At 45.9% G+C, this 18,950-nt stretch overlaps 1 protein-coding gene across 1 annotated transcript; it reads left to right on the top strand.

Annotated features, from left to right (window-relative positions):
• Nucleotides 1-2,859: 2,859 nt before the first annotated feature.
• Nucleotides 2,860-4,842, top strand: LOC117855701 (desmethyl-deoxy-podophyllotoxin synthase). The gene is made up of 2 exons (XM_034738082.2): nucleotides 2,860-3,857; nucleotides 3,989-4,842. The coding sequence occupies exons 1-2, from the start codon at nucleotides 2,946-2,948 to the stop codon at nucleotides 4,613-4,615; spliced, it is 1,539 nt and encodes a 512-aa protein (XP_034593973.1). The 5' UTR covers nucleotides 2,860-2,945; the 3' UTR covers nucleotides 4,616-4,842.
• The last annotated feature ends 14,108 nt before the right edge of the window (nucleotides 4,843-18,950 follow it).

Here is an 18,950-nt window from a genome sequence, read left to right as displayed (position 1 = left end):
ATTAATCACTAGAACAAATTTTAAAAGAGATACACATCACATCTCACAGATAATTAGTAGTACGTAGCCGTTTAGATTGCGAGGTTGCATTATATTGGTAATCCTTGCTAGTCAAATTTTGGAACAAGCCACTAATGTGATACTAAGACTTCATGGCTCTAGAGATTCGTATCACACTAATCACTAAAACAAAAGAGATACACATCACATCTCACAGATAAGTAGTAGTACGCAGCTGTTTAGCTTGCGAGATTGCATATTGGTAGTACTCCTTGCTAAAAAAACTGAGGTCGTGTACCTCGAGAAGAATAAAATATTCGTTATCATATATTCAAAGATTGATGTATACCAATCAAGAAGTAATTCATGGAAGCTTGCTGTCGACTAAATTCAATTCCAAGTGACGAAATTATATAGTCTTCTCGATAAGTTACATCTTGGGTTGTCTGAAGTCAATCTTTCCAATCTCTTAATAATATGTTCTTCGATTTTAAACATGTTGCGTTAGAACAAACTAATTAATTGTCACATATATCTAAAACGGAGAAGTATTTTTACGAAAGAATCCCTTACCTTTCTTATATGACACCGGGTTCAATTTTTGTTCCTCCTATGACACTACCAAAAGTTCGGCGTGGCATGCGAAAAGATGAATTTGCCCCTCTAATCTGCATGAAGCAATTTCTGCTCTTATTTTTCTTCGTGGACACTATGGATGCCAGTCACGATTGAGCAAGTTTTAGTCCTCTATTTGCTGGTGGGCGGCGGCAAACTCAATACTAATATTTTATTTCCTTTTTAAAAAAAACCGAGCATCTCCGGCCATGGCGCTCACGAGCCATGACCATGCCAGCTGCGGCCATGACGCCAGCCACGCCCGTGGCCATGGCATCGCTCGCCTCGCTCGTGGCCATGCCGCCCACCTCGCTGACTGTAGCTGCAGTGCTCGATCTAGGGTTTCAGCACGCGAGAGGAACAGGAGAATGAGAGATGGGCGAGAGAATGCTCTTGTCGGTCGGGCTCAAGCAGGCTCAGCCTGATCTATTCCTTCCTAAGGGCATCATACAAAATCTGACATTTGCCTAGGAAAATCAAACAGATATGTGAGATGGAATGGATGGAAGTGTTATAGGAGGAACAAAAGTTAAACCCACAGTCATATAGGGAAGGGAAAGTTTTTCAGGATTAAGGAAGGAATTTAGTCATTTTCTGATGTCAAATTGGGAGGTTAACTTTTTGAAGTGTACGAATGGATTACTACTAATAGAGAAATGACGAGCTTATAACCTAACGAAAAAGACCTAGCGCAATACATCATCCCTTAATCCCTTGAACATATCTAATAGAGAAATGACGAGCATGCATGTTCGCGACCTCCGTTAATCCCTTGAACATATCTAGTTCAACACATCAACTTTTGCTACCAGATATTCAGCTGTCTACTCGTATACTTCCTCCATCCCAAATTACTATTTATTTTAATTTTTTTATACATACATTTTGATATGCACCTATATATATTTATATATACTATATCTAGATACATAGTAAAACTTATGCATCTAGAAAAGTCAAAATGAATAGTAATTTGCTTCAATTTCTAATTATAGATTGTTTTGGATTTTTCTTAAATCAAATTTTTCTATTTTGACCAAATTTATCTAAAATATATTAACATCTAAAATATCAAATAAATGTGCTATCAGTATATTTTTCGTGTTAGATCTATTTCTTTATAAACTTGACAAAATTAATTAAATTTGACTTTGAATAAAAATAAAATGATTTGTAATTCGAAACAGATGGAGTAATAGGGGGAACATGTGATGTCAAGTAAACTCTTTTTTAACAATGGAAAGAGTTTGGGCTTCATCCTTTTTAAAGAAGTGAGATCAATTCTAAAATAATACATGTAGTAACTCGCGCTACCAATAACCGACCATGTATGGACAAAAGAGATTGCATATATAAGGTCTAACTTATCAAGTAAAAACAAGAAAGATCATCCATGGGAGGCAAAAAGACGCATCGTTGCCGACTTCAGACTTCGGCAAAGTACAACTAGTAGCTTCTTCTGGTCATCACTCCATTCTAATTGTTCCTTGAACCGAAGCCAATGTGTTCCATGAATTAGACCTGCAAAAAATTTGTGATTGATGTTTATCAAATACAACCTTATTTCTTGTACGCCATATGGCCCTATACCAAATGATGTGGTGGGGGTGGGTGCGATTTTCATATCCGTTTGAAAGGCCAAGAGTAAGGAGGCCTTTACAAGAAATATTGATAGCCATTGGATGGGGAATGGAAGAGATGTTCTCGAGAAAAGTCAAAGCTAAACAAAACATATTAAAGATCGTATCGATATTTCAATGAACTTATATCTTTATCACGAGGGGAAATACATGGTGGCAGCACTCTACGTGTCTTACTGCACAAAAGATTAAAAAGTCGTTCGAACCCGATCAATCTTTGGCAATAATGCCAAAGCCTGCTATACTAAATATATCGTCTTGTGGACGATGGCACGGGCGAATCAGCAAATATGTTGATCCTCCAGCATGAGCATCGGACTTGAGATGCAATGGTCGATGATGGCAGATAGGATCATCAATTGTGAATGATTTTTGAAAATAGGTCTACCAAAAAGGAATCGATGTAGTATAATGCCAAGAGTTGCTCAACATTGATGAGTTTGTTTACAGTAGTGTGGACCGGAGCCATGTCAAAATATTCTTGGCTTTTGCAGCCCTGAGCCCTGTACGGGTTCTTCGGGGAAAAAAAAATAACAGACTCGTACTATGTCATTTTGTTTGCAGCGCACGCATGGACCTACACTTGTATATATAGATGTGCAACGTTCCAATCTCGCAAACACCTGAGCAGCCCACATCCAAAGCCACAAAAAGCGTCTGATCAGTAGGTAGGCGCCCCAAGTTACTATCATGGAGCAAGCAACATACTACCCCTACCTCTTCATGTTCATGGCTCTCGTCTTCCCACTCCTCATCAAGCTCAAGAAACGTGCCGGCAATAGCGTCAGGCTGCCGCCAGGCCCATGGCAACTGCCGGTGATCGGCAGCCTGCACCACCTCCTCGGCAAGCCGCTCGTCCACCGCGCATTGGCCGACCTTGCCCGCAGGCTGGGCGCGCCGCCGCTCATGTACCTCAAGCTCGGCGAGGTCCCCGTCGTGGTCGCCACCTCCCCCGACGCAGCCCACGAGATCATGCGGGCCCAGGACGTCACCTTCGCCACGCGGCCGTGGAGCACGACCATGAAGATCATGATGGCCGACGGGTACGGGCTAGGGTTCGCGCCCTACGGCGAGCAGTGGCGGCAGCTCCGGAAGATCAGCGTCCTGGAGCTGCTCAGCGCCCGGCGCGTCCAGTCCTTCCGCCGCGTCCGGGAGGAGGAGGTCGCCCGCCTCGTCGCCGCCGTCGCGGCGACCCCGCCCGGGGAGCCGGCGAACCTGAGCGAGCGCGTCGCTGTGGCGATCGCCGACTCGACGGTGCGCGCCCTGATCGGGGACAGGTTCGGGAGGCGGGAGGAGTTCCTGGAGACGATCGAGGAGGAGAGCAAGCTCACCTCGGGGTTCAACCTCAGCGACCTGTTCCCGTCGTGGTCGTGGCTTGTGAACTTCGTCAGCGGCACGGCGCGGCGATCGCATGCGATGCACAAGAAGAGCATTGAGCTCATGGAACATGCAATCGGGCAGCATGAAGAGATGAGGGCCACAATGGCAGCGAACGGCAAGGTGGTGGAGGAGGACGATCTCGTGGGCGTCCTCTTGAGAATACAGAAGGAAGCTGGCCTCAGCGTGCCTCTCACCAACGGAACCATCAAAGCTACCATCTTTGTACGTGCAGCAGCTTCAAGGATACCGTTTTTATTTGCTGTCTTATCAGTATCTTCCTTTTTCTTGTTTTCATATTTTTTGTATTTTTCAGATTCGAATTAACAAAATTATTACTGATCTCACATGAGCAGGATCTGTTTGGCGCCGGAAGCAAGACGGCAGCAATTACACTCCAATGGGCCATGTCGGAGCTCATTAGGAGCCCGAATGTGATGAAGAAAGTGCAAGCCGAACTAAGAAACATTCTTGATGGAAAGCCAAAAGTGACCGAGGATGATTTGAGTGAGATGAAGTACTTGAAGCTTGTTATCAAGGAGACATTAAGGTTGCATCCACCTGCACCACTTCTTATCCCAAGGGAGTCCAGGGAGTCGTGCAAGATCCTCGGGTACGATGTGCCAAAAGGGACCACGGTGCTTGTGAACGCGTGGGCGATCGGCAGGGATCCTAAATATTGGGAAGATGCTGACGAGTTTAAGCCAGAGCGGTTTGAGTCTAGTGCAGTTGATTTTAGGGGCATGAACTTTGAGTACATACCATTTGGTGCCGGACGAAGGATCTGCCCGGGCATACTATTTGCGCAGGCAAACATGGAACTCGTTCTCGCTGCCCTATTGTATCACTTCGACTGGAAGGTTAAATCTGGGTTGGAACCAAGTGAGTTGGACATGACGGAGGAGATGGGCCTCACCATTCGGAGGAAGAACGACCTGCGCCTGTATCCCATTGTCCGTGTGCCGCCCCAGTTCACACAGTAGCTGCTACGACCATCTCGGTACTTGCCTTCAGTTTATCAAGTGATCATGGATTTCTATGCAGCTATACCTACGAGGCTACAAGCTACAAGTATGTGTATGTTTATGATCTACATTCTTAGAAAAGAAAAAACTTATTTGTGTGTGTTACCTTCACTTTGGTGTGATCCCAATTATGGGCTATGTAATAGTTGAATGTACTGTGAGAAATAAAGAGAAAACATCATATATCTAGCATGTCGTAAAGGGAGGCATGGTTAATAATCCAAGGAAAAATTGCGCTTCAATAGCAGAACAGTTGCTGCGAAATGGAGCCGGTTAGTTTAATTTCATTGAAGAAGCCGTCCTTGTTTGTTTTTTTTTTCATTTCTCCCTTCTGATAGAATTCGGTACAAAGTTTTTTCCGCCTTTTTTTGAAAAAAAAATGACGGGCCTCCTATTTGATGGTGCACTGCTACTTGGTTGACTAGTGGCCACCCCAAAAAAAAGATTATGCTTCTCCCTTAATTTAATTATAAGAATGTTGAATCACTAAATATGTTGAGTCAATAAATCTGTTGTAAAAATATTGAAACAACATCTGTTGTAAAAATCTTTGAATCAACAAATCTCATATAAAAAGATGAATCACTGAAAATGCTAAATCAACATATCCACACATGCGCGAACGGGTCTGTGGCCAGTTGGTCAGCACCGGGGCCTCTAGCGGGAGGTCATCGGTTTGATCCCCAGTGGGAACGAATTCTTGCGTATTTTCTAGGATTTATTCGTGGTTGTTGCGGGTACGTGCACACGTATGTGTACGGTATGAATGTGTTGTGTGTAAAACATATCCACACATGCAGACTGAAAAATAATTCACGTCATGCACACAATGGCACAAGCGCGGGGGTCATAAACACACATTCTTAATTCAGCTCACTTCGTCCATTCGTTGCTTGCGCCACGTGCACCCCTATCCGCCGACGACGCTGACACAACACCATGCATAGCCTGCTGCCCGTGGCGCGCCGTCACTGTGTGTGTGACTTGAACGGAAGCATATGTGTTCAGGACCAGAAGATGAGAAGAGTACCATCGCCACCACCCTAGAAATGTTAATTCAATGAACATGTAAAAAAATGTTGAGTTTAGGAGAAAATTACTGAACTAACATCTGGTATATAAGAATATTTTGATCAACAAGTCTTATATATTTTTTTAAAAAAAGATGAATCGCTGAAAATATTGTCTCAACGAATCCACGCCACACAAGTTGGGGATTTTTTTTTTCTCAGTTCAGCTGACTTGGCCATTCAGAAATAACACACACAATCGCAGTTCGCCACGGCGCCGCCGACGCAACAAGCCCGCCAGCCGGATCCTGAAGTAATGCACTTGTCCAACGACGATTGATCGCGACTGGACGTGCGGATAAGAGGAAGAAAACACTGCACCTGCACGGGGTGGCCGGGCTGAGAGCTAGTTACCAGTGACGGGCCGGGAATAGCTAACTTTGCCATCATCGTGACACAGCTAAGGGATCGGATACGTCCACGATCCAAGTAAGAAGGAAGACTGAGCTGTGTTGGCAGCATTGTAGTCTAGGCGTATAGCCTGCCGGCAGTCGCACTCTGTCTGCGTGTGCCTGACATGAGCGGAAGCATACATATGCGTTCAGAACAAGCAGAAATAATGTTGAGTCTACGAGAAAAAAAAATTTATCAGCATATATCAAATATAAAAAAATGATTCACTGAAAATAATGGGTCAACAAATCCACATAATGCAACCTAAAAATAAAATCTACACCATGGGTACCTCGTAGAAAAAGTCCACACAATGCACGTAAGCGCGGGCTTCTTCACAGGACGTCAGAAACACACATTCTTAATTCAGATAACTTCTTCGTCTGCTGGCACACATTGACATACCGGGAAATGTAAAACCACGTGTATATATGATCACAATATTATTTATCTTAGTCATTGATTTTTCCTCCATCTACTAGCCATGCATTGATTCACCTCGTCGTCTACCGTACCTCACGTATTCCAACTACTCATGATTTGGATAGTCTATAGGCCTGTTCGCTTCGACGTATAAGCCGGCTGAAAAGCTGAAACGGCTGATTTGTTGTAAGAGGAAAATACTGTTTGATGGCTGATAAGCCGGCTGAATAAGCTGAAGCGAACAGGCTGTATATGATCACATGCACATGTGTGGCAAGTCATCTATCACGCACTAGTAGAGAACTGACTTTCGATGCGCCCCTTTTAATCCCAGTTTAAAGTAGGCCCGGTATAAAAGGGGGTGCGCGGAGCTTACTCCCGGTTGGTATTTGCAACCGGAACCCCTGGTTGGTATTTGCAACCGGAACCCGGTTCAAAAATCAGCCACCCGTGGGGACCCTTTAGTCCCGGGTGAAAAAATCAGCTACCCGTGGGGACCCTTTTGTCTCGGGTGGTAAGAATAACTGGGACTAAAGGTCACCCTTTTAATCCCGGTTGGTGTTACCACTCGGGACTAAAGCTCACGACACCAACCGGGATAAAAGGGTCCCTCACGGGTGGCTGAAAAAGAACTAAAGCCCTCGGACCCTTTTATCCCAGTTTGTAATACCAACATGGATAAAAGGGGGTCTTTTATCCCGGTTGGTGTTTCCAACCGGGATAAAAGGATCCCCCACGAGTTAGTATAAAAGGATTGGATTCCCTATATAGTCAGATGTGGTGTGTAGGTGGGATGGTAAGGAAGCTACGTGCGAGGCTTGAGGTCGTGGGTTCGAATCGCGTGACTTGCGACGTGCGCGTGTGGGGAGGCCTCCTAGACCCCCCCAGGAATTTATTTATTTTTCAATTTATTTTTGCAAAACCATTTATCCCGGTTGGTATTACCAACCAGGATAAAAGGGGGCCTGTACCGCGCCTGGCGTGGCAGCCCATTTAGTCCAGGTTGGTATTACCAACCGGGACTAAAGAAGGGTGTCTTTAGTCCCGGTTGAGGGACCCGGGATAAAAGTGTCACACTTGGTGTTTCAATCATCAAAAGGTGGTTAAGAAAAGTTAAAGGCAAATTATGGAGAAAAAGAGAAGAAATTGGCTAAAAGTCAATTTCGAGTCAAATTTGACCGAAATTTGAATTTTGAATTCTAAATTCAGAAAAATTGGGCAAAATTATGGAATGGAAGCTTGAGAATGTTTAGAACTTTGGGGATCAAGATTGGAGACTAAACTTAGTCCTAAACATCTCAAGAAATGCATTTGAAAAATATAAACAGGAGAATACTGTTCCTTGTCCGAAAATAGGAGTTCTGAAAAACAGTGAAAGCATCCATTTTGGAAATTAATTTCTGCCAGAATTTTCAAATAAGTGGACTAAAGCAACTACACAGCAATGAAGTATGAAATTTGGACAGGTATATTAGGGTGTTGTTGATCAAGAACAGTAGAGGGACCAATGTCAAATTAAGGCTCAAAGTCAGCACTTTACCACGGTCAACTTAGCTGTTGAACTGAATTTCTGTCTAAGTCTGAAAACAGTAATAAGTGGCTGAGTTTGGAGCAAAATTCAGAAGGATGTAGTGCATAAGGTATAGGTGTTTATGGGCAAAATGGAATCTTTGAAAGTTGTAGAACACGAATGGATAGAAGTTGGACTAAAAAGAATAAGTTTGGGTCACTGAAAGTGAATTAACAGAAGTGCAAATGACCATGTTGAAGGTCTGACGAGGTGTTCAAAGGGATTCAGTTAATTGAGGGAAAGAAATTCGAAATTGCCAACATTTGGATGTTTATCTCGGGTAGGAGTTTAAATATGAATTGGAGAGCTCGAGGTTATCTTCAAGTTTGCCTAAATGACTTTGGGGCCGTTGGATTCAAAATCGACCGTGGTTGAGGTCTGAACTTCGGGTGTCAGAGAAACAAAGAAGGGGGGCGACAGAAGCAGGGCACGACGTGTCATCGCCGGCGTCTTCGGTCGTCCGCCAGCGCAGCAGCTACGCCACCTCCTCACCACGCAAGCCTAGCACTAGGCCACAGTGTCGTCCATGCGCGCGGTAAGTCCCTTGAATATCTACCATTCCCGCCGCCGCTTCTTACTGCCTGGTTTTTCACCGCCACCCGAAGCTCTCTGTCGAGTCACCACCGCCAACTAAAATTCCACCGCCACAACGCATCTCCCGTCGATTCCTCTCGCCCACACCTCCACTGATACCTCACCTACAACCCGGTCAACTTGTTGTCCAGCTTCTCCGCCGGAGCGCCTGTGACTGTCGCCGTTCTCGTCCGCCGCCGCAAGACCCCCTGCTCACGGTGAGCACCTCCTTGTCATCGTTGTCTTTCTTTGTGGTAAGCCGTAGGTAGGCGCTTGGGATGCCATAAAGCTATAGAGGTAGTCGAAGGGGCGAGTTGCGCCGTCGCCGTGCTTGGCCACGGCCGGCCGTTAGCTTCGCCGCCCGCTGCCGTGGAGAAGGTAGCTCCGGCCACCTCCCAGGGAGCTACCGCCGCGCACGGGTGCGCTTTGGCATGGGGATGCTTCCCCAGCCCGGCCCCGTCACCGGTGGGGCGCCGGCCAGCGAGCCGCGCCGTCCCCTGTCGTGCTTAGTTTTGGCGCGCGGAAGAAGACGGTGCTGGCACCGGGGGCCCGCTCGTCAGTAGAAGGAGGGAGGGGGGAAAAAGGAAAGGCTGGCCGGGCAAAGGAGTTAGGTGGGCCGGAGTCCAGTAGGCCCAGGTGCCGGTGCGGGCGGCCGATAAAGGAAAAAGGCCAGGGGCCTGTAGGGTCCAGCAGGCCGATGGGCCGGTTTGGCAGGCCGGTACCGTAGGTTCATTCCTAACTTCTCAAAAAGTTCCAAGCCAATCACGGAGTTGTTAAAGAAAGAAGTGAAATTTGGGTGGAACCCCGAATGTGAAGAATCATTTCAAACATTGAAGAAGCTACTAACTACAGCGCCAGTACTAGCTCAACCTGATTTAGAGAAGCCCTTTGATGTGTTTTGTGACGCCTCAGGGACAGGGATAGGGTGTGTTCTTATGCAAGAAGGCAGAGTTATTGCTTATGCTTCTCGTCAACTGAAGCGTCATGAAGAGCATTACCCTACCTATGATTTAGAGCTTGCCACTGTAGTCCATGCATTAAAGATATGGCGGCACTATCTCTTAGGTAGTGAATGTCGTATCTTTACTGACCACAAGAGCTTAAAGTACATTTTCACTCAAATGGACTTGAATATGAGGCAGAGACGATGGCTGGAGCTAATTAAAGATTATAAGCTAGAAATCCACTATCATCCTGGTAAGGCTAATGTGGTGGCTGATGCTTTAAGCAGAAAGGCCCAATGCCACTGTACTACTATTCAGTCTAACCTTAAGACCCTATGTGAAGAATTAGAAAATTTAAGCATGGAAATAGTAAAACAAGGTGCCCTCCAGAACATTATTGTGCAAGACACCCTAAAAGGAAGAATCATAACAGCCCAGAAAGAAGATCCTTGGGTCAAGGTACTTTATCAACAGAAGGCAGAAGGAAAGATTTTTGAACTCACTCAAGAAGAGGATGGGGGACTATATTTCAAGAAAAGAATAGTAGTTCCTAAGGATGAAAGCCTAAGAAAGTTGATCTTGGATGAAGCACATCTATCTAAGTTCGCCATTCATCCCGGAAGCAACAAAATGTACCAAGATTTAAAGCAAAGATTTTGGTGGGCCAGGATGAAACCTGAAATTGCAAGGTATGTAGCCGAGTGCGATACCTGCCGGAGAGTTAAACCAATCCTACAAAAGTCGGCGGGTTTGCTTCAACCTTCGGAAATCCCTGCCTAGAAATGGGAGGATATTTCCATGGACTTCATAGTTGGGTTGCCTACTACTTCAAAAGGATATGATTCCATATGGGTTATTGTCGACCGACTTACTAAGTCAGCCCATTTTATCCCCGTCAAGACTACATATCTAGTGTCGACATATGCAAAGATCTATATAGCCCGGATCATATCTTTGCACGGAGTACCAAAGACAATTATCTCCGATCGAGGCTCCCAGTTTGTTTCCAGATTTTGGGAACAACTGCAAAAAGACATGGGAACTACTCTAATCAGAAGCTCGGCCTATCATCCTCAAACAGGGGGACAGACGGAGACAGTCAACCAAATCTTGGAAGACATGTTACGGGCTTGTGTCCTTACCTTCTCTAAGCTATGGGACGACTGTTTGCCCCTAGCCGAGTTCTCCTATAATAATAGCTATCAAGCTAGTATTAAAATGGCACCTTTTGAAGCCTTGTATGGTCGAAAATGTCGAACCCCTTTGAATTGGTCGGAAGTAGGAGAAAGGACACATTTGGGATCAGATTTGGTTATGGAAACTGAAGAAAAGGTCCGGAAGATTCGTAAACATTTAGAAATAGCCCAATCTCGACAAAAAAGTTATTCAGACAAAAGAAGACGGTCTTTGGAATTCCATATCGGGGACTTTGTGTACCTGAAGGTATCCCCAATGAAAAGATTACAACATTTTGGAATAAAGGGTAAACTAGCCCCAAGGTATATTGGTCCTTATGAGATTCTGGAACGAAAGGGTCCGGTAGCATACAAGCTTTCATTACCAGACCAGCTTACTTCTATACATGATGTATTTCATGTATCACAGCTCAAGAAGTGCTTAAGAGTTCTAGAAGAGATTCTAGAAGATCCAGAAATTGAGCTCGAGCCAGACCTAACCTACGAAGAAAGGCCTATTAAAATACTGGATCAAAAGACAAGAGATACCCGAACTCGGAGTATTACGTTTTAGAAAGTACAATGGAAGAATCATACTCCAGATGAAGCTACTTGGGAGCAGGCTGAAGGCCTAGAGTCTAAATATCCTGAGCTATTTGAAACTGTCAAGATCAGATGAACAAAAGCCACCACCCCACTTTCCTTGTACAGAAAAGAGAAAGATGTTTGACCTGACACAGTTTCCTTTCCATTCTTAAAACCAAGAATTTAACCTTGGAATCTCGGGACGAGATTCTGTTAAGGGGGAGAGGCTGTGACACCTGACATTTTAGCCATCAAAAGCAATTTAGAAGAATTAAAGGCAAATTATGAAGAAAAAGGAGAAGAAATTGGCTAAAAGTCAAATTCGAGTCAAATTTGACCGAAAATTGAATTTTGAATTCGAAATTCAGAAAAATTGGGCAAAAATATGGAATGGAAGGATAAGAGTGTTTAGAACTTGGAGATCAAGATTGGGGACAAAAATCTGGTCCTAAACATCTCAAGAAAGCCAAAGGAAAAATTAAAACAGAAATGTACTGTTCACTGTCTGACAATAGGATTTTCATAAAAACAGCACAAGTGTCCATTTTGGAAATTGATTTCTGCCAAATTTTCCAAATAAATGGACCAAGGCAACCATACAGTATTAAATTATAGACTTTGGACAAGTATCTTAAGGTGTTGTTGAATAAGAATAGTAGAGGGACCAATTTCAAATGGAGGCTCAAAGTCAGCACTTTACCACGGTCAACTTAGCTGCTGAACTGAATTTTTGCGTGAGTCTGAAAACAGTGATAAGTGCCGATGTTTGGAGCTGAATTCAGGAGAATGTGGCACAGGAAGTATATGTGATTATGAGCAAAATGGAATCCCTGATGGTTGTAGAGTGTAATTGGTTAGTAGTTGGATTAAAAGGAAGGGATTTGGACCACTGAAAATATTTACAAAGATGGGTAAATGACCATGATCAAGTGACTGACGAACTGAATCGGGAGTTCAATGAAGTTCAGTTACCTGAGGGCAAATATTTTGAAATTGCCAACAGATGGATGATTATCTCGGGCAAGAGTTTAAATATGAATTAAAGAGCTCAAGTTTATCTCCAACTTTGCTTAAGAGGTTTGTGGACCGTCGGATTGAAAATCGGCCGTGGAAAGGCTCTGAACTTTCTGATGAAAGAAGAAAGGGGGAGACGGGCAAACAGAGCCGAGCACGACGTGTCGCCGCCGGTGCTTCTGTCCACTGTCCAGCTCAACAGCTAGGCCACCTCCGCACCACGCAAGTCCATAGCTAGACCACGGTGTCGACCATGCGCACGGTAAAAACTTCATATATCTACCACTTCCGCCGCCGTCGCTTACCGCCTGTTTTCTTACCGCCACCGCCCCTCTCTGTCAAGCCGCCGCCGCCGGGTGAAATTCTTCCACCACACCGCAGCTCTCATCGATTCCTTCCGTCCACACCTCCACTCACACCCCACCAACAACCCTAGCAGCTTGTTGCCCAGCCTCTCCGCCGGCATGCCCTGCATCGCCGTCATTTCCGTCCGCCACCGCCGCACCTCCTGCTCACGGTGAGCACCTCCTTGCCGTCATTCTCTTTCCGTGTGGACAGTCGTAGGTGAGTCCTTGGGGTACTAGGAAGTTGTAGGGGTAGTCAGCAAGGTACGCCAAGCCGTCGTCGTGCTTAGTCACGGCCGGCCGTTAGCGCCACCGCCCGTCGCCGTGGAGAGAATGGCTCCGGCCACCTCCCGGGGAGCTACCGCCACCCACGGGTGCGCTAGGGCATGGGGATGCTTCCCCGGCCTAGCCCCGTCGCCGGTAGGGTGCCGGCCGGCAAGCCGCGCCGCCCCCTGTCGCACTCCGTTTTGGCGCGAGAAAGAAGAAGGTTCTAGGGTTGCGGGCCCACGCGTCAGAGGAGAAAGGGGAGAAGGGAGGCTGGCCGGGCGAGGGCGTCGGGTGGGCCAAAGTCCCGTAGGCCCAGGTGCCGGTGCGGGCGGCCGTTGGAGAGAAGAGGCCGGGGGTCCGTGAGGTCCAGCAGGCCGGTAGGCCGGTAAGGCAGGCCGGTGGCGCGGAAAGAAAAGGAAAAGGAAGGGTGGGCCGCTGGGCCGGTGCCGGATTGAGAAAGGAAAACGAAAAAAAGAAAAACGGCCCAATGAGCCCAGCAGAGGAGGAAGTAGGCCGGCGGGTAGAGTAAATAGGAGTAGAGGTGGGTCCGAACCGTGGGCCCAACGCGCGAGAGAGGGGGTAGGAAGGAGGCGCGTGAGAAAAGTAGGCCAGGGGTTTTTCCGGAAAAATTTAGATTTCCTTTTGTAGAATAATAGATTAAATCCGGTTATCACCATTTAAATCATAGAAATTTCTAGGGGTGTCCAAAATTAGTGAAACCAATTTTGTTAGGATTGTTTTATTTTCCTTTATGCATTAAAATTTTTATACCCTAGGAAAAATAATAAAAATTTAGGTATTTGTTTAATGCCTTTCTTTTAAGGTATTTAAATAAATACTTAATCTTTATTAAATGCATAAAATATGGAATAACATTTTCATAATCACAAATTATTATTAACTCATAGGAAATTAGGTTTCAAGACAAGAAAATAATTATAACATTTTCTAAAAATAAAAGAAGAGCCTTAGGTAAGGTTAGTAAAGGAAATAAAAATGGTAGGTTAATCTTTTCGGGTTTTTGTGTGTTGGCTTGGAACTTTATCATGATAAATTGTATAGTTCCTTGTTGGCTTGCAACTTTATCATGAAGGAAAGTTGTATAGTCTTATATTCAAAAAGTTGCATTACTAACCCCTGCATATGCTTTATCATAGACACCGAAGCACCGGAAGAGGATTTCTCGAAATTTTCAGAAGGATCTCCGGAGTTCGAAGAGATCATTGAGTTGGTCCCCTGCGAGGCCAATCCTTCAGACAGTGCTAACTTTTTTATAGAACAAGGCAAGCCCCGGTGCATTATACCTATTTATTTTGGTAGTATTATTTCATGTGTCCAATTATCGGTTATTTTCTATATGAATGCACTAGGTCTAGGAGTTGATTGAAACCCATTCTTGTGCATTATCATACCTTGTTTTAAGGACATCTTTGCCACTTGTTCAAACATTTAGTAAGTAACCCAAGTCTAGAAATGCTTAGTTGCCTAAGTAATTTGTTTACCGAACCTTAAGGTGAAATGTTGGGTCATACATACTAAGTATGGAAAGGTAGCTAAAGGTTAGAAGGCGGATAGAAGCTAGGGTTGTAGTTATGTCTGCTAGATTAATTTGGTTAAGGCCCGATCGTTGTCTTAACCTTTGATCAAGTGAATGACATCTGATCACTTACTAGGTATGGGACCAATAAAGCCCAGTAGATCAGTAAACCCTCTGATCAGGAATACTTCGTACCCGTGCTTGACGTGCTGGAGATTGGCAGGGGCGTAGCCTGAAACTCACATGGTGATCAGGCCAGACGTGGGGTCCCATGTGGGAGTGCGTCCCTGGGTCCGGGTAGTCTTATTCCCAATCATTGGATTTGCTAATCGAAAGGTCGTTACGTACGACCTGGACAGTCGTATATAACTGGTGATCAGGGTGCTCTCCTGCAGGATGTAATTTGATCCGGATCGCCGCAATTCTCGGTTATGAATGCACTTGATCACTGTTGAGCATCGTAGTATAATTCACGAATGCAATATCTTTCCACTAATGTTTTAGTGTATGACGTAATACCTTGTTGTTTGCAAAAATGGTTATTTTGTTGTCATTATTTAGAATGATTAGGTAATAACTTAAGTGTAATAAAAGATAAAGCTAAGGACGAAATTTTAGTAAGCTCTTTGGCAAAAAGGTGTGTCAACCAGTACACCCAAAAAAGCTATCATATAGTCCAGGAAAGACTATTATATTGGTTAAGTCGGGTAAGCCTTGCTGAGTACCCCGTACTCAGGGTTATCCCTTGTGGCTGTTTTCAGAGGCACCACAGGAGTCCACCGAGGAGGAAGCCCTGAAAAACTAGGGTATTGTTACGAGTCTCGCAATACCCTTAGAAGAAATCTTGAATGCTCATCACCCACCTGAACCCGTTTATGTTTAATTCCTAGAACCTCTGTCTGACCTGCACTGTTAAGTTTATTTCAAACTATGTCTTGTAATAACTCGTACCTCGTGTATGTATGTAAAATTGTAATATTTGTTGATGCTTTCCCATCGCGGAAACAATCCTGGTGTATGGCTATGAGACGTGACGTGGATCATTCAAGGAGTCCTAGGGACACTCGACGGATGACCGGACCTATACTGTTTTAAGTGCGTTTCGGATAATTGCTGCATCGGCAGCAATTAGGCGCAATTAAACCAGTTTAAGTTGGGCGGTTCCGCCACAGAAGCCCCGAAAAATTAGGGTATTGTTACGAGTCTCGCAATACCCTCAGAAGGAAAACTTAAATGCTCATCTCCTACTTGAACCAGTTTATGTTTAAATCCTAGAATCTCTCTTTGACCTGCACTGTTAAGTTTATTTCAAACTACGTTCTGTAAATAACTCGTACCTCATGTATGTATGTAAAAATGTAATATTTGTTGATGCTTTCCCATCGTGGAAACAATCCTGGTGTATGGCTATGAGACGTGACGTGGATCGTTCGAGGAGTCCTAGGGACACTCGACGGACGACTGGACTTATACTGTTTTAGGTGCGTTTCAAATAATTGTTGCTCCGATGGCAATTAGGCGCATTTAAACCAGTTTAAGTTGGACGGTTCTGCCACAAAAAGACAGCCCCTTTTGTCTCGATTGCTTTATCCCGGATAGTTTTTCGAGAGATTGCACCCTTCCAACCGGGACTAATACTCAGTTTTCTACTAGTGACGGTTCGCCACGGCACCGCTGACGTTGGCGCAACGCCATGCATAGCCTGCCGCCGGCTGCCGCGCACCGTGTCTTCGTGTGTGTGACATGAGCGGAAGCATATATATGCCTTCGGAACAAACAGAGTATGGAAAAGATATACCCTCAATGCTTTAGGTAAAGAAATCCACAATGCTTTGCTTAATTAATTATCCCCGCGTACGTACGGCGCGCCACTCAATGCGAATACCTCGTTGGTCCAACACCTAGTACTGGCCTACTGTATTGGAATTGATCTTGGTTTAGTCAAAGAGAACCGAGTCCTAAGAGGGCTAACTTGTGGCGGATCCACTTCGGATTTGCTTGATTAAACATGATTAAGCCGCCTGATATGCGACACTCATGCCTTAACCAAGTAAACCGAAGTGCCGTGGGATTTCATCCGATTTAACCACTTGAACAGGACCGAATAGCAAACTCACATGAAGGTGAGCGGTTCCAGAGAATACAACAAGTCCACTGAGTTAACAAATTAACCATTTAGTTTGGCCATAAAACAACATCAGAGTTTACAAGGTTCAGAAGAAAACCACAGAAGGTAAAACAACAAGCGGAAGCTACTTCGTTGGGGTCGGACATCCCTGGTGAGGCCAACCAGGACATCAGTGATCCCTCTCCTCGCCATCCGAGGAGGGATCCCACTCAACCGTCCAACCCGGAGGGAGTTGGGGCGGCCAAGCGCCAACAGAGGATGGCTCAGGAGCAGCAACTTCACCTGAAAAAGAGGAGCCACAACAAGGCTGAGCTACTAAGCTCAACAAGACTTAACCGACAGGGAGTACGCTACTCCACCATTTCTAGACATGCAAGACTTTTTGACTGAGGGGGTTTGCTTGCCAAAAGCGCTAGGTGTATCCCTACTTTCAAGTTTTAGCTCAGGTTCTAAGTTCATTATCCGGTCTAAGTTTGCAACCTATTCTAAGCAACCATAGAACCAACCAAAAGGTATATACATCATCATCAAGACCATGTCATCATCAGATTCCTTTATTACTCAGGGTGACATAGCGATCAAGCAGTCTCAAACTGTGAGAGGCAGACGAATCGATTCGAGTTTCTTAACCATGCATGGCGAACCTAATCTCACGACATCCGCGCACCACAAGGGTCGCTTCCTGTGTCGGCCGTCCCCATCAATTCCCAGGCACGTGTCAGGTCCAAACTTCCCTTGGCATGCAATGCTCCACAATCCCGGCCTCTCCCGTCCTGTGACCGCACTTGCACCCACATGATGCACCATGGGAACCTTGTTCTAGGGACAACAGGGGTATAAGCCACGCCCTAGTTCAATCGGGTACTAGGCTTCCCCATCCCATACTAGGTATGAGATTAGTACTTTCAAACACTTGATCACGAACACCACCACTGTCGGGCCTTAGCAAGTTTCATAAACAGATGGGGCGATCAGCCGACCACCAAAGAGTTACCCAACACCTTGCCCCGTCCATCGTCCTTATAGTTGTAACAGAAGAGGAACAACCAACTCCTACAACTCGCGAGTGACAGGAAATCACTCGACTTTTACCGTTTCCTATTTAAGCAAAGCATCTACTCGGTCCAACAGCTAGTGATCAGATCAAGGGATCTAAGTCATGCATCTATGGTTCCAGATAACTCCTATACGTAAATGCACAAGCATGATAAAGAAGGCATGCGCAAGTTTGGTAAAACACAGGGGGATTCATGCATCCGGGGCTTGCCTTCGAACAAGGAGGAGGGAAGCTGCTCTTCTGCTTAGACGGCTTCGGCTTCTGGAGGTGGGAGCTCTGCTGCAGCTTCGTCCTCTGGCGCCGGGCACAGTTCGTAGAAGCCGTCGGCGAGACGCAGCTCTACACAAATGCAATGCATGGGTTAGCATTTAGACGGTTATTTCAATCAGCAACACTTGCAAGTTTGAGCCCAGAAACTTGCGGCAAGTTACGGGAGGGTGGGGAGGTTCGCTTGAGTTGGTGGAGATCAAGATCTAAGGGTCGGATGGGAAGCAACTTATGATCAGACCCTTAATCTAGAGGAAAAGATGTGCTAGGGGTCCTCAGACTTAACGCTGAGAAGTCCCCAAGTTTTACACATATACCCTCGGTTCAAGGAAAAAGATACAGTCGAGCCCTCGGGCGAGGCGGAGAAAGGTCGGCGGAAGAGACAGGGTCGGGCGAGACGGAACCGGGGTCGGGTGAGATGAACAAAGGGTCGACAGCTTACCTTCGTCTTACAGATGAAGCTTGGGGTTGGGAAAGAACAGGCTTGGGCGGAAAGACTAAGGCTTGGACAGCGGCGATGATGTCCGGTGGTGCTCCGGCGGCAGCGGTGCTTCTTGTGCAGCACGGGGAGCAAGAGGCTGGGCGGATTGAGAGAGCGGTGTGGAGCGGAGAGGAGAGTTCCTCAGAAACTTAGGCGGTGGCGCTGTGAGCACGAACAGGGAGCAAAGCGGGAGGGCAGCGATGGCGAAGGGGAACTCCGGCGGGGCTCCGGCATTCCCTTTTATAGCTGTGCGGAAGAGAGAAGGTTGGAGCGGCGCAAGGACCGGGGAAGAAACGATGGAGTGCGTTGCCGGGACGACGATTGAGCAACGAGGGCGGTGGAGCAGGACTTCGGGGATGGCACCGGCGGTCATTGGGCACCGATGACAGGGCGGCGCAGGTGCGGCTTTGCCGGTGGTTGAGATTTGGCGAAGGCGGGCATCGTCGTGCGGTGGATCTGAGGGCA

This window comes from Setaria viridis, chromosome 5, assembly GCF_005286985.2.
Source record: "Setaria viridis chromosome 5, Setaria_viridis_v4.0, whole genome shotgun sequence".
Lineage (NCBI taxonomy): Eukaryota > Viridiplantae > Streptophyta > Magnoliopsida > Poales > Poaceae > Setaria > Setaria viridis.
Note: the sequence above shows the minus strand (reverse complement) of the source record. Positions and strands in the feature narration are given on the sequence as shown.